Below are 23,764 nucleotides of genomic sequence, written 5' to 3' on the forward strand. Positions count from 1 at the left end.
TTATTACACATAATTGTTAAAATCAATATATATGAAATTTTTATAAAATTTGACAATATTTACATTATGTTCATCTGTTTACTAACAGAGATTACAGAACATAATGATGGACCAGATAGTAGTTCACTGCTAGATACCATCGTCATAAGAAATATTTAAGCATGAACTTGCCTTCTTTTTTTAACAGTAACCCGTTTATATTAATATGTTGACTTGTATAGGTGTATGAGTTGTATAGCTAATGACTAATGAATAATAAATTACCTACTCCCTTAAACACTAAATGTTTTACAATTATAATACAGTTACTCCTAAATGATAGCCAGTATACTGATTGTGATATACAATTAATCCATCAATTTCCTTACCTAAATTAAAGGGCCCCTGATTTTAAATACATGAAATAAAATTTGTAGATAAACTTTTAAAGATTAAGTACATGTACATGCTTAAAGCAAAATACATGTATTCTTATGAAAGTTATGAAACATTCTTTGAATATGTAAAAGCCATGAAGTTGACTGTCACTCTCTAGACACAAGTAGATCCCCTCTCTTATTCATGTCCGATTATTTTCTAAAATCGATTGTATTTTTAAAAGAATCCACATCCCGGTCCTCATAAGAACACTTTTGGAGCAACAACGTTTCGAATTCTAAATCCACTAGATTATAAGATTCCCGAATTGGTCAACCACTTTATCCAGCTGCTCAGAGTTTGGAACAAATTCGGGATGCGTTATTTTCTGGAGTTTGGGAACCTCCGGAAGTACTGTAGATGATTTCTTGAATCTAAGAATCCCCTCGCACGTGTTGATACACTCCGGTAACGCCCTCTCCACATTTCGCGCCTCCTCCAGGTTTCTCTGGATTGTCCCCCTTTGTTCCTCCAGACGCTTGATATCTTCCGACTTCCGCTCCCTCACACGCTTGAGGTACTCGTCTTTCGCCCGCCTGGCGGCTTCCTCTAGCTTCTCTCCGTGCTGTCGGATCTCGTTCTCGATGGCGGCGTACTTTTCCCGTATCCTGTCCTCTTCGATGGCGACATCTTTGTCCAGGTGATGGTACAGAGACACCGCCGTCCGCACGGTCTCCCGTTCCTGCGCGATGATCTCCCGCCTAGCTTTACACAGATCTTCCAGATCCTCCACCCCGTGCTTGTTGTGGAAGCTGACCAGACACTTCCCACAGATCACCGCGCCACACTGCACGCAGTAAAACTCGCAAGTGTGGCCGTCGTGAGTTTTACATTTCGGAAGCGGAATTTCCATTATATATGATCCTTCACGAACTTGATCTTGGCGCCTCGGCGCATTCAATGCATCTCAGTTCTAGAATTCTCTGGAAAATCCATCTAGAATGGGACTGTATTTAGTGTAAAGACTGTGTATAAATACGCCAAACAATATAGATTTAAAGTCCTTCTGTTCAACTATCTGAACCAACGTAATCAAACTATTGGCAACACAGAGGTTTTGGTTCTTTCAACAGTTCAATACACCCAGCTATAGGTTACAATACACCCAGCTATAGGTTTAACAGCAAACAATTTGTCATTGATGTTCAACATTTCAATACACCCAGCTATAGGTTTAACAGCTAACAATTTGTCATTGATGTTCCTTCCGCTTTTAGGTCAGTTGTTTTATTCCCGCTGTTGAAAGCGAAAATCTTTTTAAAAATGCTCGCAGTTGCTCGAACCATGCTAGGACAAACAAGTCTACTGAATGCCCCTTTCCGATACCTTTTCAGATTCTTCCATATTTCTTTTAAAGTTTTGAAGTACAATTTACTAGTTAAGTTACTAGATTTTGCGATGTAATCGGACCTGAAGCTTGCAATTACGTATATTGATACTTTGAACCCCCTTACCAAACCTATATTGAAATTGGGGAGAGACAAGCACCTCAGATTTGGTTAGGTGCTTAGTTCGAACCAATACCTGCTTTTGTCGTTCATTTGGGTATGAAGGGGCGAACATTGTACTTTCGTCAAATATCCATGCAAAACTACTCTTAAAATCGTTAGTGTTGATCCGTACAATGTATAGAGACAATCATGGTTTGGTGAGAGCAATCTGTAGAAATTTCATGCAAACGCCGTGAAAAATATGGTTAATTTTATTTTTATTTTGTATTTATTTATTAATATTTTATGTGGATCAAAAAAATACTCAATTTTTTTAATTGCCAGACAAACCCCTTAATTTATTGCTTAACATAATCAATTTTATCTCTTTTCTTTTATAGATGATATTTTTTAATAGGAATGTTCCAATTACAATTAACATTATGGGTGTATGAACAACACTTCAGCGATTTTGGATTGAGGAGATCATGAGATAATGACAATAAGTGATAGTCACTTGATATGATTTCCGTGCAATGCTTTAGAGGACCTTGATCACAGAGGCCAGTACAGCGTGAAGAGCATGTACATCGTCATATACAATATAAATGATTATCATGTTCTTTAGTTGACAATGATCCGGCCGATAATGAAAGAAATTCGGGAATTTTGTGGATAATTAGAGGAATTCGGGAATTTTGTTGATAAGTCGACAGCTTAATTGGTCAGAGTTTGAATTTGCAATGACTGGTCTCAAATTATCCATGTAGCTGTCTAATTATAGTACCATGGCATCGACTCGTCCGTACCTCCATAATATGTGATTGTCGAGGGATTCCAGTTCCCGTACAGGTACTCACACAATGCTGTAACAAAGCAACATATTCATCTATATAGTAAATAACCATACACACTCATTAAAATTAGATGTTACATCCCCTCGCTTACTGTGTAGCGAGTTGGTGGGCGGATCTATAACATCTGATTTAATTGAACTGTACACATCATAGAATACAGATTTACATGTATTTACCACCACCACCACCCCCCTCCCCCCAATTATTCAGATTAAGAAGATCGGTTCTTCCATACTTCGTACTGTGTCAAGCCTTTCCGAGCAACAGCATATAAAAGTCAATAAAGGCATGCTGTTTGATTATATATTTTTTTATTGCAAAGATATAATCTTTTTCCAAACTGAATACCATTAAACAAGGACCATGGTGACAAATCACAAATGTACCTACATCTTTGTGTTGAGATATTATCTAACAAATAATACGTAACACTGGTCATTTATCCTGGGTATCATGGACAAGTTACCTACACGTAATGGCGTCAGGTGTATTTGATACACAAGCTGCGTGATCAAGATTATCAAATGGAATTATTGAGACATGTACACAGAACATGAACGAATTACGTATAGATCACGAAACTATGAGTGGGCTACACGCCGAGTATCTAAGATCAATTTAAACTTTAGCATCCTTAAAGAGCTCATATTATCAGTTTACGAAATACTAGTACAGGTTTTTCAACGCAAACATCTCTTTACTGAATTACATTTTCTCTGACATAACAAAGCACACACTGATAAAAACCACACGCACGTCACATTTTTCTGTATTAATAAGAGTACCCTTCCCTTTTCATGATGGACAGAAATAAATTAAAGTCAGGCATTACGGGCGTGATTTAACCAATCGTATGTGTAATATAATGTACTGACAATAATCTCCTACTAACTTCAGTTTTGTTATATCACTTTTTTATTCAATCCAGCATGCGGATAAACGTAAGAAATCTAAAAAATGTGTCATACCATGACCCTAAGATATTGGAAATATGGTCTGATAATTAGCTACTGAAATCTAATCCTCATAAAAAAAAAAGTTGTATTATTAACAGAATTCCTGAATTGCATTTTTTTTTGTCAAGCTTTTCTGTTCGTTACTTTTCTCACAAAATTCTAAGACTAAAGATTTTTGAATGGTCTGTGTAAATTAATGATGTAGGAAATACAGCATAAAAACTAGGCTTACTAAAGATTCCTAAAGAAGGTGTCGCAGGTCCTATGCTATTTTTTAACTAGAGGTGTTGCATGTACAATTGAAGAAATTAAGTCGGAGATTTAATATTTTTTTTTACATTCAACGTTATAATAATGCAATTTCGGATTAAAATCTGGATACTTCATACCATCTTTTATAAAAATAATGATATGAAGGCAAGCAGCATTATGGGGACCGAGGACGGCCTACCTCCTCCCTCCCCCCCCCCCCCCCCACACTTTTTCTCGCAACAGACATATTTCTTGAATTTACATAAAAAAAACTGAATTACAATAGAGTTGCCCTCCGCCACTTTTGGGGGAGCAGGTAATAAAATGGAAGTGATGAGAAATCAACAGGGAAGTTGAAGCTGAAGAAACACTACACAATCCTTCCTCCCCTCTCCAAGGATTAGGATTTTTTTATGTTTGCTCTGAGAGATTTTTTCCAATTTTTGTTTAAATAAGGCGTATCTTTAAAAATATAACTTTTTGGTAGAAAAAACATGAATATCTTTGAAATTTAAGAACAATGGGTTAAATTTCCTTGTTTGCTACATGTATCTTGTCTAGTTTGGTCAAGTGGCTGCAAACGTTGAGCGAGAACTGAAAAAGACTGACTTTCTCGTTTAGATTCGAAACCCACAATGGTTGGTATTTTTCAGATAGTTTTTTTTTCAATCCCACAAAAAGGCAATACTGGTATGTCGATAATTATTTATGTCGGAATAAAGTCAATAAAATACTTGTCAATGTTACAGTGTATGTACATTCCCATGTGTACTTCAGGTGGAATGCTTTATGCCAAAATTTTATTTTATGGACCATTAAAGTATAATTTCTGAAACATAATTTCGTTGTTATAAGAAGGATACATGCTCTCAACTATCTTATACGATTTTTGGTACTTTTATGAGAACGTGATAAACTATTTTGGCTGCAAGTAACACACTGTAGAGTTTAAAATTTGGTGTGAATAAATGAGAGAGACAGACAGACACAGAGAGATTGGAATCACTCAATACGGATAACAAAAAAACTCAACATAAGTTTGTCTGTTTCAATCTGAAACAACTTTAAGAATAATAGTGCTACACAAATTCTAAAATATTTTTTTTACGGCAATACAGTTATTTATGATTAAAATTCATTCAAAAGTAAGGCAAAGTTGATTACTGAATCATGCTCACACAGTAGTATTAAGGAAAAATAATACTGACTCTTCAAACTGCATTTGCGGACTGAGAGAAAGTGTACATCACTGTCAGCTGTAAACTATTATTGGTTCAAGAAAAAGTCCAAATGATTAAGCTTTAGAATTAAAGCATTTTCTAATTTCTTTATTCAGAGGTTTTTTTTTTTAAGGAGATCGATACAGTCTAAAAATGGCCACGACCACCCATTCCTCAAAGGTTAATTCAGGTTTACGTCGTCGAGCTCCCAGGGAACGCCCCTTATCCCGGTACCATATTTAACGAGCTGGCACCGAGTTAGCAGGCTTGTGTGGAGACTCATCAGAATGGTCAGCAAGGAGTGCATGTCCCTGACGTCACTACTGGTGGTCGTGCTGCTAGCCTCGTCTGTGGTAAGTTGTCTCTGAATGTTGCAGTGTTTAAATTCTTGGTCAAATTAAGAATTATTTTAATAATAAACTTTGTCAATGTAATTAGGGGACGATGATAGTGGTGGTGAAAAAATCGTTTGAATGCATCCTACATTAAATTAATAGAATTAAACTTTAAAATAAGGGTTTTAAATTACACTTTTAAGAGGTACTGTACGATTTAAAACACACACTGCCCTATCATAGTATATATCTTTAATATTCACAATAGCATTAATGTAATTTAGTCAGTTTGGGAGCGATGAATGCTTTGCTACTATGTAATTGTTGGTGTATATGAAGGTACACTGTTTAACAAGAAATATATACTCTCGAAGGGTATAAATGAACACTACTTGTTATATTCCTTTGACAATGATTTTGTGTCAGTTTACTTTGCAAGCAGTGATGAGACTTAGCGACCGAAAAGTATACTAGTCATTAAGGTATATAATGAAAATTGATGCACAACTACTAAATCGCTTGAATCATACAGCGATTATCGATGTTAGCCCCTTGTTATGGAACCCTCACATTGTTATTAACATGTAATAGTAATATCGGTTAATAACACACCCTCCATTTTAGATTTGTGCCAGTTTTGAGACTCTCTGGGTTATATATTATACATGCATTTCAATCATGTCATAATTCTATGTAGTCATAAGCTACAACACTCATTGCGGCTTTCATGTACATGTACACGTTTGATTCATCTCTCTTATCCTTTGGTGTCGATGTGTATAACTTTATTATTTTGTACGTGTTTTTATATTAGATCTTTTATTCAGTTTCATTTATTGAAGATTTCATCTGTTATTTGGGATTTTTTGTGTAAATGAGCATGGCTGGAGAGGCAAGCAGGCATAAATAATATATTTTTGATTTAATTCAATTACGTGTATAAATATTTCAATTAAGGTTTCTCAAAGGGCAACAAAATCGTACATTTATTCAAACAAACTTACACAAAAAGGGGAGAGGGCGCAAGACTGAATTAAAAACATACTTTTTCACATATAGAGTTATCTATTTTCTATAAGCATGTTATTCATAATCAAATGTAAATTTGATTAACATACTGCACATTTTTCCTCACCATGACACACTTGTTGTAAGTTGGGTAGAATATACCGACAAGCATTCAAGTCAAGCATCCCACCCCACCCCAACCTCCTAAATAGTTACATATTTTATAGAGTATAATATTCATGTAGAGGAGCAACAAACTCGTATTTAGAGTGCGGGTCCTGTATTGGTGAGTGCACGGACGTGTGAGAGCGGTACTTTGATCTCCACACCTGCTCACGTGACAAGTCACTCCTTAATCCGGGTCCTCTTGATGAAGTCTCTCAACCTTTTGTTCTTTCTGCTAATTAATATCACCCTCCGCCCATATATCACATCAAATGTCTGCCTTGATCCTTTTGTGTTTGATTAAAAAAATAATAAAACTGAAATATGAGACGGGGATAAGAAAACTTAATTTAACAGACGCTAACATTGAAATGAAAACCCCTACCGTCAAACCATTACCAGGTTTTGTTTTGTCCGTATGCTTTTGTGTTCTTGATTAAGAGAAAAGTTTTAACAATGGCCTGGAGTCAGAGATTTGTAAATAGGTATGGGGTTAATAGACTCACGATGTTGTTTAATAATGATCTCTAGAGTGAAGCAAAAAGTTAATAGAACACAAGGAAAACACAACGCACCTTAGGTACATTTATTAAGGTTTACAGACGCCGTCGATTGTGTTGATTTTAAATTTTCTCTTTTTCATCAAAGGTTTGCAAAGATGAACACTACCACGATAATCTGTCAGACAGAGAAGTAAACAAGAGGATTTCCATCTACAACTGGAGACTTCTGTACAAGTTATACAAACTAAAACCTGGCCTTTTCTTCAGATCTAGAACAGGGAGGGCGTCATCTATCACCCAGGAAAACGACGGTCTGCAAAAGTCTCCAGAATCGATAAATACACCGAAACAAGGCGAATCCCCGTATGTACCGTTACTGACATATTTGTTTACTTCTAGCCACCTATTGCACCCCTGCGAATGTTATTGTCATTCAAATTTTAGACCACGTGGTTTTATTTGACCCTTTCAGTTTCGCAGTAAAAATCGTACCTCGTGTATAAAGTCTATTTCACAGTACATGTATCTAGGTTCTTTATATAGTAGTCAAATATAAAATCTAGAGGTTTATTGATTTTAAACTTTATCTTCATTAATTGGTGAATAAAATGTGTTCTAGAAATAAATGTGACTATAGAAAAATTAGTTTTTGTCTGCTGTTGCAACAACTAACATGCTTAAAAGAGATCCCTCCTGAGGATTAATTTTCGATCCGCGCCTGACCTAGTAATAACATCAATAGTGAAACAGACTATACCATTTTATGCAGAATGTTCCTTGAAAATGGCTCGATATACTAAGTTTTAATGCAAAACAGACACCAATTATTTTTTTTTAAACATGGTATAGCACACCACAAGCGTCAAACATGGCTATGATTTTATTAAGCAACCCAATGGTTATATTTTCAACCACTCTACACGTGTTTGAACACGAACGATAACTCTGTTCTGAATATTATCGTTTAATATAAATAACTGCTAGATGGTAAAATAAGACATACATCTTGAAAGCTTTTCCTGTTTTAACATAAATCACAGTAGGATGTGATATGAAAAACGACCAGTACTTACGTATTTTGAGAATATTATCCGAACACTTATACTTCCGCTCGAAATTTCACAGGAAGTGAACAAATATCGGTGAAGTCTCGTGAACTTTCATTCGAACACCTCTGAATTTATTACTTACTTAGCAACCATAAAGAAAACATTCCGAACACATTCGCAGGGGTGTATTGACTAACGATGAAAACGAGGCTCCAAAGGCCAAGAGAAACATTGGGCGATGGAGGAACACGAACTGGATCTACTCTATACGCCCAGAGAAACGTAGATTCAGCAGCCCTTACAGAAAGAAATAGCTACAGTACCAGCCATTGAAAAACTAACAAAAGTACATTTATAGTATATGTATCCCCATTACTCCCCACATTCCACATTTATGGAGATAGTTTGAGCATCTGCGAAAACAATTTGGAACTTCATTGTATTATCCTAAACATATATTTTGTATATCATTGTAAGCATGAATAAACAACGAAGTTAAATCGGTAACATGTGTTAATTTAAACACGATTGTAAATACACTGCTTTCACTGCTATATCTATGGCACGACATATATATTCACAAAAAAGAGCTTAAACTATATAGTTTTACAGACTTACAGTTTATAAAATAGGTTTATTTAATACAATCCATAAACCTACATGAAGTTTACTTTGGAACTATGTTTAGCTCATTTTTGTGAAAGTGGTGTGCCATATATATAGGGGGCTAATGCTTTACAAGCTTTAACAATTTATAAGTTTACTCATTAGTACATGATTGTAATTGCCTTCTCAGTGAAAGTGAATCTGTGCTGTTCATGTTTAATTAATAACGTTGACAAAGATTTTTATAAAAGTAAATTCACTTTATTAGTCATTCCATGCAAGTAATTTTAAGATGTACGGTAATATCTTTTAAAATACTTTTAATATTACTACTGCCACAAAAATCCAGGAAACAAAATAAAAAAACGTTAATACTGACGTCAGAATGCAATTTCTTTTTCTTGTTGCATTGTCGTTAGATTAAGGGGGGGGGGGGTGAAAGAAGAAAATGTTATAGTCCAACGTGATTCTGCAGAGCGCAAAATCGTGACGCGGAGATGCCAAACCCAAGTCAACATCCATAGTTGTTTATTTACAAAGTGACTTTCTGCATTAAAGTTAAAAGTAACGGATTTCTTACATCACCCCTTCCTTACGAAAACCGCCCGCATTAATAATCCCTAAAAGCAAAAATAATGAATACTGCATAGCTTGTGAGTCATTTGTATTTAATTTAATATAACAATTCGTTGTGTTACCCGTTGCTAAGTGTGTTGCTAACGCTGAGGGTAATAGAACGAATTGTCAACTGCGTCTAAACCAATCAATGGTTTTCTCGGGGTGTCAATTTCAACTGTTATCCTCCCAAACAGGCACTATTTATTTTGTTGTACTGAATGTCTTAATTTTAAAGAAAACATCACTGCTTTTAGATAGGAATAAAGTGAATTCTAAGGCGAACCGTACGCGCATGATTTTCGCGCATGTAACAATTCGTAATGCTGAGGGTAATAGAACAGATTATGAACTTCGTCTAAACCAATCAGATTTCAGTATTTTACATGAAAGTATAACAATACGAATTCTCGGGGTGTTACCCTCCCAAACAGGCACTGTTTATATAATGTTTGCTTATCTATTTGCTTACTGTAACTCATTTTTTAAAGATAGATACTAATAAATAAATTGATCAACGTAAGCTGCTGTTTTATTTTTCCACCAAAGTGCGCTAATCATTGCAAATTTTGACATTAATTCTCATGAATACTGTCATGCTGTGAATTTTGAATTCACCGGGTGGCAGTTTTAAATTTTGTATTTACTGCCACCCGGTAAATTCAAAATTAACAAAATGACAATACAATAGCATGACCACTGACTGAACCAAGTCATTTGGTATCATTAGATTTTTTTGGGACCGAGCCGTGAAACATGTATTAACTTATATTTTTAAATGCATTATCTTATAATCATCTTGTTTTCAAGCGTCCATACTATTATCATGAAAAACAATACGCTATTAATCGACAGCTTCTTTTATCTTATATTATCTTATCAGTACGTTATCTGTAAACGAAAACAAGACTGGGGCTTTGTATATATTACCTCTGCATCTCGCTTGTATCTTAACCGCTTATACCTAAATTTTGGTTAAACATTCAATTCTCCCAAAATAACATATTTACGCATAAAAATGAAAAAAAAACCATATAAATTTAAAGACTTTGATCTTTAATCGTGTCTAGTTCCATTTACTGATCTTATCAATTGCAGTACAACAATCAAATAAGTTAACAAGCTCTTAGAGTGTGTATATTCGATTTACTTCTTCGTGATGTGAATCAATTTCAAATCCATCTGGAATTGAGAAAACAATATTTAGTGTTCATATAACAATTTAAACGGCACAGTTATTAAATTTTTTTTTAAATGACATATCAATTAGTATTTCTCCGATAGCACAAAAAAATAATGTATAAAATTTAGGATTTTTTCAATTGTTCACAAGATAGTATTTTCTAAATATCGATTCACATATTAATGTTAAATGAATAATCCCCGTGGAAAAGATGAAATAGAGATTGCAAAACATCATCCTTGATGTCCCTTATATTACCTGCTTTTATCTGGTGCAACTCCCACTGACGGTGACACGCACATGTTGCGACATAGGGTGAGACACTGTTGTCTGTTTTTACCACGTATCAAAAACACCAAGCTCAACGCTTTTACCTGAAATTATAATGTTCCCATGATACTAAACAACGTTATTCTGTTGTGAATATATATACTTGTATATTGTTCATGGATATATACTTGTATATTGTTCATGGAGTAGTCAAAGTTATTTGTAATTAATATCCTACAAGGTAAAATTGCTATGCGTGTTGGACATATGTTGAAAATAAGTTGCAGTTTTAGCTATCTGTAATCAGAGTTATAGGTACTAATATCATGTCCAAATACAAAATATCAACATTTATAGGAATTTAAAACGAGTTGAGGGAAAAATTTATTTTTTATTTTTTATATTAACAATGAATTACTTGGGTATTTTGAATGTTTGACCAAACTGTTAATGTTAGAAGTCAAGTTATAAGAGATACAGAGGTAAGAATTCACTGTTATGTAGAGCTCGAGTCATATCTGTTTACAAATAATGTAAGATAAGGAATAACCTTTTTTTTGACAAAATGACAAAATCTTTGTTAAAAATATATGAATGAACTTTGTTTTGTATAAAAATTAAAAATAAAAAACCTAAATCCATTCCTAAAGATACGAAAAAAGAACAACCTAGCTATATTTCACAAAAGCAAAAAAAAATCAAAAAATCATGGACACAAATATAACATAAAATTTTAAGCTACAAAATAATGTCTTTTTAAAGGATAAGAAGACAAAATTAATATAATTCAGAGGTAAGACATTCAAAAATTAAATATATATTTCTATGATATGCATAAAAAGGTTTTTACCTATATTAGGACATTATGTTTTAACTTCAACGTCTAGATATATATGTGTATATATATGTTAAACATATGTTACAACAAACGAACACGTATATTCTACATATATAACCCGATGGTGTGTATGTATGTATATATATATATATATATATATATATATATATATATATATATATATATATATATATATATATATATATATATATATCCCAGGCTTAGGGCGAATTACATTGTAAAGTAATGCATTAAATTATCATCACTTCATGAATTTGGGCATTAAATAACCATTACCATTACCATTACCATTACTTACTTTGCTTACTTTTTCTTGAAGTTACGCATTACCATTACATGTACTTTGTGAAAAGTCAAAAATATGTTTTAAAAAAAAATAAAGCTAATAAGAGTTTTTGCAAATGTTTCAAATATATTGTATATAGGTACTGAAGAATGAAGTATTTTACCTCAATAAATATATATATTCACGGTCAGATATAGCTAATAGGCACTGAAGAATGAAGTATTTTACCTCAACAAATATATATATTCACTGTCAGATATAGCAAATAGGTACTGAAGAATGAAGTATTTTACCTCAATAAACATAGTCGTTAAAGCAAGAACAATGATGCTCAATGAATGATACAGCAACCTTTCCTTCAGTGCAGCGTAACAACCCTGAAAATACAAAAGTGGAATAAGCTGAATAAAATACGTTAAACAAACAAATTAAAAGGGATAATCATCAAAATTTTGTAGCGGGCCAGTCGTAATATTTTTTTGAACTAATAAACATTTAGACATCTCTTTAACATTTTAGCCAAACTTGAACGACCATAGATATTTTTAAATAGTCGACCAAAAAACTGTTGGTTGACAAAAATTGGTCAGAATTCCTTTTATTATAAATAGAGGACATATATCTGCTCAGCGGTAGAACAAAAGATTTTTTTACCCCTATTTGTAGAGTATTTGTTAGAGTATACGTAGCTTTAAGAAAAACTAAACTTTAAAATGATATATTTTTTAATCATATATATGTAGTCTTTTCACTTAAAAATTATACAACCTTTGTATTGTATGTTCCTAGGTTAACGCTTGCATGACATGCAGATGGAGCAGAGGTATAATTGTTTTTGTTAATATTGAGGCAGCAGGTCTTTGGGATTTGTGAGGCAGTTGCTTGACAGCTTCCTGACGTCGTACACCAAGACGTACCATCGAAATCATTCGTTGTTGATATTACAGGATTAACTCCACAACAGCCAAGCTTTGAAAATCAGGAATAAATATGAACTACATGTAAATTAGTGCCTAAAATATCCCGAACAGAATGAACTGTGCGATCAACTCAAAACGATTCAATTTACCGTCAAAAACAAGTAATTCCAAGCATTAGATATGGGATAGCTGCTTGTAGTCCTGTCATCTAAATAATAAGAGTGCAATATTGTCACCATTTGTTCTTGCATATCCGTCTCTACCTACAAATAATGATTTAAGGTTAAATAAAAATAGTCAATTATGTTTTAAGTAGGATTAATATTGATACAATTTTGTGTCTGTGTGTGTGGGTTTTTTTTAAAATTGTTTATCCCAATTTAAGGATAATACCGATATTTAAATTCATATTTCGCTTTATGAATTTTTGAGATGATTGACAGTTTGTTATTATTATTTTCATTTTTCATTCACTATATGCATTTGATCAAATCTGTAAAACATACCTCGTTTTTCATTGTGAACCACAAAGCTATGACAACAATCTTCATAAGAAGTAAAATCAAAACAAAAATGGCATACTGAAATGGGAAAGACATCAATATTTATAAGTAACATCTAATTTTTATGGTGTTCCGATGAGGCCACTTCGACCGACCTTTGCACTTTCGCCTTTAGGTCGAGATGCAAGAGTGCGAAGTTGCGAAGGCGAAAGTGCGAAGATGCAACGGCGAAAGTGCGAAGATGCGACGACGAAGCGCAAAGCTGCGAAGGCGAAAGTGAGAAGTTGCGAAGGCGAAGTAGCGATACTACTATCGCTCCTTTGCCATCGCAACTTTGCACTCGCGCCTTCGCATCTTCGCGCTTCCGTCTTCGCCTTTTTATAATTGTGGAGCTCTCTATCCACCCCTGCGAATGTGTTCGGAATGTTTTCTTTATCGTTGCTAAGTACGTAATAAATCCAGAGGTGCTCGAATGAAAGTTCACAAGACTTCACCGAGATGTGTTCAATTCCTGTGAAATTTCGAGCGAAAGTAAAAGTGTTCGGATAAAATTCTCAAAATACGTAAGTACTGATCGTTTTTCATATCATATCCTACTTTGATTTATGTTAAAACGTGGAGAGCTTTTAAGATGTATGTCTTATTCCACCATCTAACAGTTATTTATATTAAACGATAATATTCAGAACAGAGTTATCGTTCGTGTTCAAACACGTGTAGAGTGATTGAAAATATAAACATTGGGTTGATTAATAAAATCACAGCCATGTTTGATGCTTGTATAGTGAAATAACATGTTTAAAAAAAATAATGGGTGTCTGTTTTGCATAAAAACTTAGTATATCGAGCCATTTTCAAAGAACATTCTGCATAAAATAGTATAGTCTATTTCACTATTGATGTTATTACTAGGCCAGGCGCGGATCGAAAATTAATCCTCAGAAGGGATCTCTTTTAAGCATGTTAGTTGTTGCAACAGCAGACAAAAACTAATCTTTGTATTGTCACATTTATTTCTAGACCACATTTTATTTACCAATTAATGAAGATAAAGTTTAAAATCAATAAACCTCTAGATTTTATAATTGACGACAAGAACCTAGATTCTGTGAAATAGACTATAAACACGAGGCACGATTGTTGCTGCGAAACTGAAAGGGTCAAATAAAATCACGTGGTCTAAAATTTGAATAACAATAACATTCGCAGAGGTGTATCATTTAAAGAAAATTTTACCGGTAGAAAAAGACATCTGAGGCAGACAATGAACTTTTTACAATTTATTTTCAACAGCCTGCGCAGATCCATAACTTTTTCGGGGGGGGGGGGGGGGGGTCGATGGATAATTATATTTGTCGGGGAGCGGGGGGGTTGGGGGGGGGGGGTTTCGAGACATATTTTGGAGATTCTATTATATAAAATTAATAAAATTAAATTTTCTGAGGGGATGTGATCCGGACCCTCTCTCCCCTTTTACTGCATGTTTGAAGTTATTAATATTGAATTTTCCGGGATGGGGGGGGGGGGGGGGGCAGACCCCCTCTCCCCCTCTAGATCCGTACATGAGCATAATGAAATTAGAATGTTACTCTGTTTGATCCACGGTAAACAGACAGCTGGTAAGTGACAAGAGTCTGGAAGTGCATGTGTATACATTATGGCGGACATTACATTTTATGTGGAGTATATAATTTTTAGGCATAGCCAGCACAGGTAAACATATATGCCACATATACACATTACAATATTTATAAACATTCATAGGAATCACAATGGCCTGGCGCATGCGTACCAATTATATCATGGATTAATCGGAAAACCTAGGCGAGTACGGTGCCTGCATCAAATTCTATGTAATCGACCGAGACTTTCTGAATGCTATCAAAAAAGGCGAAGGCGAGAGTGCAAAGTTGCGAAGGCGAGAGTGCGAAGTTGCGAAGGTGAAGGAGCGATAGTAGTATCGCTCCTTCGCCTTCGCACTTTCGCCATCGCATCTTCACGCTTCGCCGTCACAGCTTCGCACTTTCGCTCCTTCGCCGTCGCACTTTCGCCTTCGCAACTTCGCACTCTCGAATCTTCGACCTATAGGCGAAAGTGCAAAGGTTGGTCGAAGTGGCCCCATCGGAACACCGTAAATTTTGCCTTTTTTTTTGTTTGCATTATTAAGCATAGATTTCTCATAGATTTTAGGCAACACCTACATCACCCCTGCGAATGTGTTCGGAATGTTTTCTTTATCGTTGCTAAGTATGTAACAAATCCAGAGGTGCTCGAATGAAAGTTCACAAGACTTCACCGAGATTTGTTCAGTTCCTGTGAAATTTCGAGCGGAAGTATAAGTATTGGATAATATTCTCAAAATACGTAAGTACTGGTCGTTTTTCATATCATATTCTACTTGGATTTATGTTAAAACATGAAAATCGTTTAAGATGTACATGTATGTCTTATTTCACCATATATCGGTTATTTATATTAAACGATAATATTCAGAACAGAGTTATCGTTCGTGTTCAACCACGTGTAGAGTGGTTGAAAATATAAACGTTGGGTTGCTTAATAAAATCATAGCCATGTGTGATGCTTGTGGTGTGCAATACCATGTTTTTAGAAAAATAATGAGTGTCTGTTTTGCATAAAAACTTAGTATTTCAAGTCATTTTCAAGGAACATTCTGCATAAAATAGTATACAATTATTTAATGCTTGAGCAGTCAATAGACCAGAATGTTTTTCCCGAGGTGCAGGGAACAGCTCAGTATGATCTTTTGCCCGAGGCCAACGGCCGAGGGCAATAGATCATACTAAGCTGTTCCCTGCACCAAGGGAAAAAATTCTGGTCTATTGACTGTTCAAGCATTAAATAATTGTTTTATTACCTAATTCCTTTTTTAGTTTTCGGGGTTTACAATTCGCATATTGCAGATGGTATTCGTGCTATTATGCAATATATCGAGATTTTTCCCCCCATCTTTTACATGCACAAAACCTGTTGCATGATTTACAACATCTCAATTTAATATTAGTTTACACAAAGAAGGGGGAGTCTTTGATAACATTGAATTTGGTTTCACCAAGTACTGAAAACAGCGTCTATGTAAAGGAATATATATTCCATGAGAACTATCGAAAGGATGTAAATAGGATGTAAATACGTTGCCGGTCCAATAGATCGCAGTCTATTGACCGGCGGTATAATAGATCGCCGTCTATTGACCGGCAGTTCAAAATAGACGCAAATATTTAATTTGTAATAACACAACAAAATCCCTTTGATTAGGTAATAATATAGTCTGTTTCACTATTGATGCTATTACTAGGTCATTTGCGGATCGAAAATTAACCCTCAGGGGGGATCTCTACGAGCATATTAATTGTTGCAACAGCGGACAAAAACTTTTTTTGTATTGTCACATTTATTTCTAGAACTCATTTTCTCCACCAATTAATGACGATAAAGTTTAAAATCAAAAAACCTCTAGATTTTATATTTGACTACATTTATGAAATAGACTATAAACACGAGGCATGATTTTTACTGCGAAATTGAAAGGGCCAAATAAAATCACGTGATCTAAAATTTAAATGACAATAACATTCGTAGGGGTGCACATTTTGAAAGCCTCTTTTCCCTGTTATCTCCGACTACCGCCACATGAGTTTTCGATTTCTATTGTTAAGTTTATCGCTACACAACCCCAAGACCGAGATCACTATTCATGCTTCACCGCATTCAGGTTTTTCATTCACCCTAAACGTCACATTGGACGGACATATTTGCAGAAACGCGTTTGAACCAATACAATATGACAGCCACTGCAAAATGGGAATATCCCATGAAAAACGAAACAAAACAGACTTAAATCCAAGCACACTTATTAAAAAAAAAAACCTCGATCGTCTTAGAACGTTTTCCTATGCCGTACTATAATAATTTTGCACATGCGCGAACCTCGATCTGTAGCATTGACGTGTTTTTGAAGAAACCTGTAAAAACAGTATTACATTGTTACTTTCTTGGATTTTACTTTCACTTATCTACTGTGTTGAATTCATTTCGACCGGGGTCAACAAAAAAAATGCAGACGTTTTGCACTCTGTATGAACGTGTTCGATGTGCACGAAGATAAGATAATGCAGATGACGTGGAAAGTCTTTCAAAAAGTAAATTATCTTTTGATATGTTTTATTGATTGCAGTTTCTTTTTTACAAACATGTTACTCCTAGAAGTCCGTGTAACCCGAGACGTGTTCAGCAGAGAGAGCGCTCGCCAGAAGTTGTGTTGCGGGCACAGGGCATATTGGCGCTCGCTCTGTTGAACACGCCTCAGAACGCTTCGGTCAGAAAAGCAACCGACCGTAACTTGTATTCCCTAGTGGCTGTTGAAGAGCGATCGAAACTAATATGGCGACCAAATGCTTAATGAGTTCGTGTCAACTTTAATATATTTTAATATTTTAAGTTGTCGTAAATATAGTCAATGAAAACAGTATATTGATAATTCAATAATTAAAATTCATGAAAGAAATTGAAACAGTCATGCGTTCTTGATTTGTTTAGACCGATTAATATTTTGAATCTTTAATAAAAGTATAACTTTCCACCAAACGTCATCAGTCGGCGGTTTGTAATTTCACGGGAAGACCTAAGCCTTATCTGAACATCACCGAAACGTTTCAGTGCACGTACAATAACGCTGTAGCTGACTGTTAACAGCTCTTTTCTAAGACGGAATGAAAACTAGGCTGAGGAAAATTAGAAAGTCAACTTATTTTGGCATGAAATAACTAAATGTGAAAACTGAACGACGACATGATAACCTCTCATATATCTTTTTATTAATATAAGTACAAGAGACGAATTATGATTCATAAATTCAGAAAGGTGGTGCAAAAGTACTTTATACAACTGACCTTCGTCGCCTAAAACTGTCCTCTACAGCTGCAAACGAATTTAAGACGATTTTGAACTCGTGGAAATCGTGAGTATTCTTGCATTGATCGTGAATTTTCCATTGATAGATTGCTTTTTCTGCCCCCCCCCCCCCCCCCCAAAAAAAAAAAAACAAAAATTTCAGAGTTTGTGTCCAATGAGTAGACACAAGTTGAAAATGCAAGAGAAATTTTAAAATAAATGCATAAATTATTGTTTATTTTGGATTAGATATTTTGATCCCGGGAAGACGATTAAAACTACGGAAGCTTGTACAACAATCCAGTACAGGATTATTCAGTCGGTCTCTCCAGTGATACGTGTACTTTTACTATCAAACAACTTTTAAATTTCCTCAAAATTTAGACTTAAAACCAAATTTATGATATCAAGTGTTAACATTGATTTTATTATAGTTTTTTCATTATTTAAACATTAATGGGTGATAATTTTAATTTGTATGATATATATTTAATTCGTTTAAAAACTCACGTGATCTTATGGCCTTATCCTAATTTTGTATAGTTATGATTACATGAATACATATTTCATAATTAAGAAGACATTTTCTTAACTTTTACATGTAGTAAATTGATTTATAAAAATATCAAGTGTGTATCATTTACAAAATAATTGCCTTACCATAAATTGATACTGACCTGAAGTAGAATGAACTTTTTTTTAAAATATACTCCAGCGATACCAAGTCCAAACGCCCCCAATGTGAGTACTATTCCAATTACGATAAGAATAATAGAGAGAGTTGTGACCATGACAATTGCTTGAACGGAATCCAATTCCAGAAGGGGTTTGATGTTTTCTGAATTGATCTTTGACAATTCATTTAAAGCTTGGGAACCAACGGTAACCAACCCTAATCCCATGAACTGAAAAAGTAAGGTTATAGTGTAAATTAAAAGAAAAATAAACGTTTGACTTTATCAAAACCATACAATTATGAAAAATAAATGTTTCTGAACCCTTCTAAGACATACATTGTTCAATTTTTACTATAATGCGAACCTCCTCCTGACAAATGCAATATTGTAATGATAATTGATATACCTTGTAAAAGTAAAAGAATATTAGAGTACTTACTACAAGAACTGCATTGATTATCAAAAACGCTATCCCAAATATTCCGAATTGTTTGAATGGGTCAAATGTTCCGCCTTGATCGGTAGCCATGATTACGTTAGCAGAATCTATATAATGAAAACATGAATATACATTAATCTATGAGACATTAACTTTATTTGTTTTAAAATTGTTGAAATTCATATACATGTATTCAAAATAAGAGACTAAATATATCCATTGTATACATAATTAAAAGTTAAGGTACAAAAGTGTTAAGAGAGCTCGTTCTGTCTGTAAATTTAAACGAGTACATTTTATAAAAGCAACATTTCAGTTTAAAATCAACACTGTTGATTCTATTGGATTTCCTTCCAAAATATCAACAGTAACTGTTAATCTCCGCTATGTGCGCTTTCTTGTGATATTGAGTGCAATCTTCCACCAGATGTCGCCCTACCCCAAGCTTTGGCTTACACGTCTGTCAACGCCAGGCAATGCTGTAATGTGGTTATTTACACTGGTGGTTAAGTACGTGTTTTCTATGGTCAAACAATACGTGTGGGTATTAATACGCGGATGCGTGATACATGTATACCACTCTAAAATGTTGAGGTTTTACTGTACGCGCGGGGGTATTTTAAAAGCGGTTTTAGGCCTACCGCGTAACTAGTGTAAATTTCCCCAACGCGTAAATAACCACTTTACAGTACTCTATACCATGACAAAACCTGCAGGACGAGTACGTGTATTGATGTTTTGATTCTCCGGCATTATATATGAACAAGCAAAGACTTCGTGGGCAAGTTTTTAAAAAAAAATGACATAGAGGATGACATTGCTGCTGATTTTTATAAAATCAGCAATGAATCGGGAGCGTCGAAAAACTGCTTTTCCAAAACTATTAAATATTCTGCCAAACTATATCATGTGATCAGATTTTTATTTTATATTTTAACCACCATTAAATAGTTTTAATGGCTACTTTGAAATAAAAATGTGTAGAGGCGTTAAAAGATTTACATTGAATTACTTATAATCGTACTTATATATTAAAGAATACACAACATCCATTTCATTTACATTTAGCGCATTGTTTCAGTTTGTACAGGAATCTTGTACATTGGTCGTTAACAATGATGTAAGCGAAGCTGGCTTAGACGACGTTTGGTGAAAGAATGCCATAGTGTGGTGGAAAACACTTATGTCTATTAGTTCATCAAACAAATGACAAGTTCGGTGAAAAAGCAAACTTCTCGAACAATTGTCGATACTGTCAACAAACAAGCCCGATCTTTATAGATGTATAAGATACATCATTAAATGTGAAGGATGTGGCAACATGACTGTTAAAGTGTAAGCATTGAGGAAACAAAGAGAACTGAGAGGAGGGGGTTACCTCAGAAACTTCGATTTCTTTGATTAATTTTATGCCAAACATAATTTAAGATGTACTTAAAACAAAGGTGGACTACCTGATTATTAAAAATTGCAAAGGATCTTGCACATGAGTTGTCAATAAATTTAGACCTAATGATAAAGCACGTAATTTTTTTTTTAAATATACATAGTAAAAATACGTTACATTGCAGACGTTTGATAAGAAAAACGTTCTTCTTAGTAGTAAGACCTGTACCTAGTATTCAGGTGATTATAGACATTTTCAAACGGGTTGAACTTAAGAATAATATACTATTACATGTATATGAACAAACTATTCCAATATTTCTATATGAAATCACAACTAGTAACATTGAATTTATTGGTCATCTTAGATAAAACATATTCACAGACAGATAAATTGGGGAATGAAATAACACAGTGTAATGTTTATACATACCATTATGAAAATTTTACCAATTTAAATACACCATTTAAAATTCCTGCTTAAATATGTTTCTTTTCACTAATCTATATTTTGCTTAAGTCTTTGTTTGCTTTTACAGATAACGAAATCATATCCCTGTATTTAAACCAGGCTTTTGAACAGTTGCAACTTATTTTTACAAACCTTTGCTTTGTTGTTAGCGCATACCATAGAATATAGTTCGTTACTATGTTGAACTTTTTAATTAATTTTTTCGTGAAATAGTTATCGTTTGCTCACTCCAAATTCAGTCGTACAAAGGAAAACAGCGGTGTTCTAAATAGAAAACCATCATTTTCATATATTAAATATGTACTTGTCACAACAGTGACTAAGAAGTATATCTCATTTATATGAAATTGTAATACGAAAGAAAACAGTCATGAAAAGATGTTTAGGGTTTATTTTAACAAGAATATTTGTATTACTCAGTGAAAAAAATATCATAATACAATGATCCATGCTAATCATTTCATAACCATCAGTAATATATTAGAGTTTTCAAACTTACATAAGGACAAGCTGCGTCGACATTTTTTCGTTATCAGCTACCTATGCTGTTTGTTTTCCTTATCGATTTCTTATCGATTTTCCAATCGATGGCCACGGCAAAAAAGATATCCATTTTTCAAGATGATAAAGAGTGACATTTACCCTGAAAGTTCTATTTAATAAGACAAAATCTTTTTGCAAGAACGATGTCGAAATGACAATTTATTTTGAGAAATTGGAATTGAAAATGAAACAAAAGTCTCAGTAATAATTTACTTCCAAATTGATAGAATTTAAATTTGCTTTCCATTTTTTCTTCTTTGAATCCAAAATTTTGCATGCCCTTTAAAGAACCTCCTTCGTCTACTGCTTCTATCACACTAGTTGAGGTTTTTTTTTGAACAGTTTGTAAACAGTTCTAATTTTAATACTAAGATATCTGATAAATGAATCATTAAAATCACCAATATTTGGTTTTATTAATCGATGAAGAATTTTTAAAAAGAGATTTCACAAAACAAAGACCAGTAAAGGCTTTGAATTTTTATGTTATATGTTTTAAGTGAAACGGAAAAAAATGTTTTGAACGAGAACAAGGTATTTCAGAGCGCCAAGGGACTTGGACACGATTTGAACTCAAGGTTTTATTATTCAGTTTTAAAACGTTTATAATGGTTAATATAAGTATTTTTAAGCATCCTTAAAATTTGGAAGATAAATATTGAGTTAAACCCAAGAAACAGAGTTTGAAGGTTTTTTATGTTTTGAAAACAAAGCTCGAGTCTTCTTATTGTTTACATATGTTTAATTAGTATAAGTTTTAATCAAATTTTGCTATTTCTGCATGTTGATAATATTATTAATGAACAATTTGAATCAGTTATCTTGTTTGCCACGGGTCTGTTTGTCAAATTAATGGTAATTCCTTACCTTAAATTATTTGTAAACAAATATAAGACTACGGCTTAATTGGAATAACAATAAATTCTTGCCTCTGTATCTCTCTTCTTACTTGACTACCTTGGTCAAATATTCAAAATGCGCTAGTAAACTATTTTCTTCGTAAAATTAAAAAAAAAAATACACATTTGATCTCAAAACATGTCTATATGCCTTTACGAGTTTGACTCAATTGATGCATTAGTGGGTTATGTAAAAAGCATTTCATGATTGCTACCTTCATGTTCCGATTTCCGCTAAGAAAAGCATTGTTAAAACAAACTTTTCAAAATATATAATAATTGTAAAAGATAGATAGATAGATAGATAGATAGATAGATGATAAATAGATACATCTGTAGATAGATAGATAGATAGATAGATAGATAGATAGATAGATAGATAGATGATAGATAGATACATCTGTAGATAGATAGATAGATAGATACAAAGTTTGTAAACAGTTCTAATTTTGATACTAAGATATCTGATAAATGAATCATTGAAATCACAAATATTTGGTTTTATTAATCGATGAAGAATTTTTTAAAAGGATTTCACAAAACAAAGAAAAAAATGTTTTGACTGAGAACAAGGTATTTCAGAGCGCCAAGGGACTTGGACACGATTTGAACTCAAGGTTGTATTATTCAGTTTTAAAACGTTTATAATGGTTAATATACACATGTAAGTATTTTTAAGCATCCTTGAAATTTGGAAGATAAATATTGAGTTAAACCCAAGAAACAGAGTTTGCAGCTGGTTTTTTATGTTTTGAAAACAAAGCTCGAGTCTTCTTATTGTTTACATATGTTTAATTAGTATAAGTTTTAAAAAAAATACACATTTGATCTCAAAACATGTCTATATGCCTTTACGAGTTTGACTCAATTGATGCATTAGTGGGTTATGTAAATATGTAAAAATAAAAATAAAAAAAATTCATGATTCATGAACCTTCATGTTCCGATTTCCGCTAAGAAAAGCATTGTTAAAACAAACTTTTCAAAATATATAATAATT

General features: G+C 33.7%; 3 protein-coding genes across 5 annotated transcripts; 1 reads left to right on the plus strand and 2 right to left on the minus strand.

Annotated features, from left to right (window-relative positions):
• Window positions 1-97: 97 nt before the first annotated feature.
• On the minus strand, window positions 98-1,429 carry LOC128188180 (tripartite motif-containing protein 3-like). Its single transcript, XM_052859076.1, has one exon. It carries the CDS (start codon window positions 1,268-1,270, stop codon window positions 665-667), a length of 606 nt encoding a protein of 201 aa, XP_052715036.1. The 5' UTR covers window positions 1,271-1,429; the 3' UTR covers window positions 98-664.
• A 3,900-nt stretch (window positions 1,430-5,329) lies between these two features.
• LOC128189070 (uncharacterized) lies at window positions 5,330-9,208 on the plus strand. Its single transcript, XM_052860500.1, has 3 exons — window positions 5,330-5,485; window positions 7,289-7,547; window positions 8,379-9,208. Exons 1-3 carry the CDS (start codon window positions 5,420-5,422, stop codon window positions 8,504-8,506), a joined length of 453 nt encoding a protein of 150 aa, XP_052716460.1. The 5' UTR covers window positions 5,330-5,419; the 3' UTR covers window positions 8,507-9,208.
• A 1,255-nt stretch (window positions 9,209-10,463) lies between these two features.
• On the minus strand, window positions 10,464-21,858 carry LOC128189703 (tetraspanin-4-like). Of its 3 annotated transcripts, none has more exons than XM_052861415.1 (9): window positions 21,822-21,858; window positions 19,465-19,571; window positions 19,026-19,253; window positions 13,438-13,512; window positions 13,081-13,194; window positions 12,780-12,980; window positions 12,305-12,388; window positions 10,855-10,970; window positions 10,464-10,595 (listed from the first exon to the last, which is right to left on the minus strand). In XM_052861415.1, the coding sequence occupies exons 2-9, from the start codon at window positions 19,552-19,554 to the stop codon at window positions 10,586-10,588; spliced, it is 918 nt and encodes a 305-aa protein (XP_052717375.1). In that variant the 5' UTR covers window positions 19,555-19,571; window positions 21,822-21,858; the 3' UTR covers window positions 10,464-10,585. The 3 variants fall into 3 exon arrangements, with proteins under 3 accessions (XP_052717375.1, XP_052717376.1, XP_052717378.1); XM_052861416.1 differs by lacking the exon at window positions 21,822-21,858 and adding an exon at window positions 21,455-21,569; XM_052861418.1 differs by lacking the exon at window positions 21,822-21,858 and adding an exon at window positions 21,284-21,390.
• Window positions 21,859-23,764: the final 1,906 nt, after the last annotated feature.

The sequence above is a fragment of the Crassostrea angulata genome, chromosome 6, assembly GCF_025612915.1.
Source record: "Crassostrea angulata isolate pt1a10 chromosome 6, ASM2561291v2, whole genome shotgun sequence".
Taxonomy (NCBI): Eukaryota; Metazoa; Mollusca; class Bivalvia; order Ostreida; family Ostreidae; genus Magallana; species Magallana angulata.

Coding starts and splice junctions, on each gene's coding strand:
- LOC128188180 (XM_052859076.1), bottom strand. CDS start 1,270: ATGGAAATTCCGCTTCCGAAATGTAAAACTCACGACGGCCACACTTGC.
- LOC128189070 (XM_052860500.1), top strand. CDS start 5,420: ATGGTCAGCAAGGAGTGCATGTCCCTGACGTCACTACTGGTGGTCGTG. Junction 5,486..7,288: donor TGCTGCTAGCCTCGTCTGTG/GTAAGTTGTCTC, acceptor TTTTCATCAAAG/GTTTGCAAAGATGAACACTA. Junction 7,548..8,378: donor TTTGTTTACTTCTAGCCACC/TATTGCACCCCT, acceptor TTCGCAGGGGTG/TATTGACTAACGATGAAAAC.
- LOC128189703 (XM_052861415.1), bottom strand. CDS start 19,554: ATGGCTACCGATCAAGGCGGAACATTTGACCCATTCAAACAATTCGGA. Junction 13,195..13,437: donor GGTTCACAATGAAAAACGAG/GTATGTTTTACA, acceptor CATTATTTGTAG/GTAGAGACGGATATGCAAGA. Junction 12,981..13,080: donor GGAATTACTTGTTTTTGACG/GTAAATTGAATC, acceptor TGATTTTCAAAG/CTTGGCTGTTGTGGAGTTAA.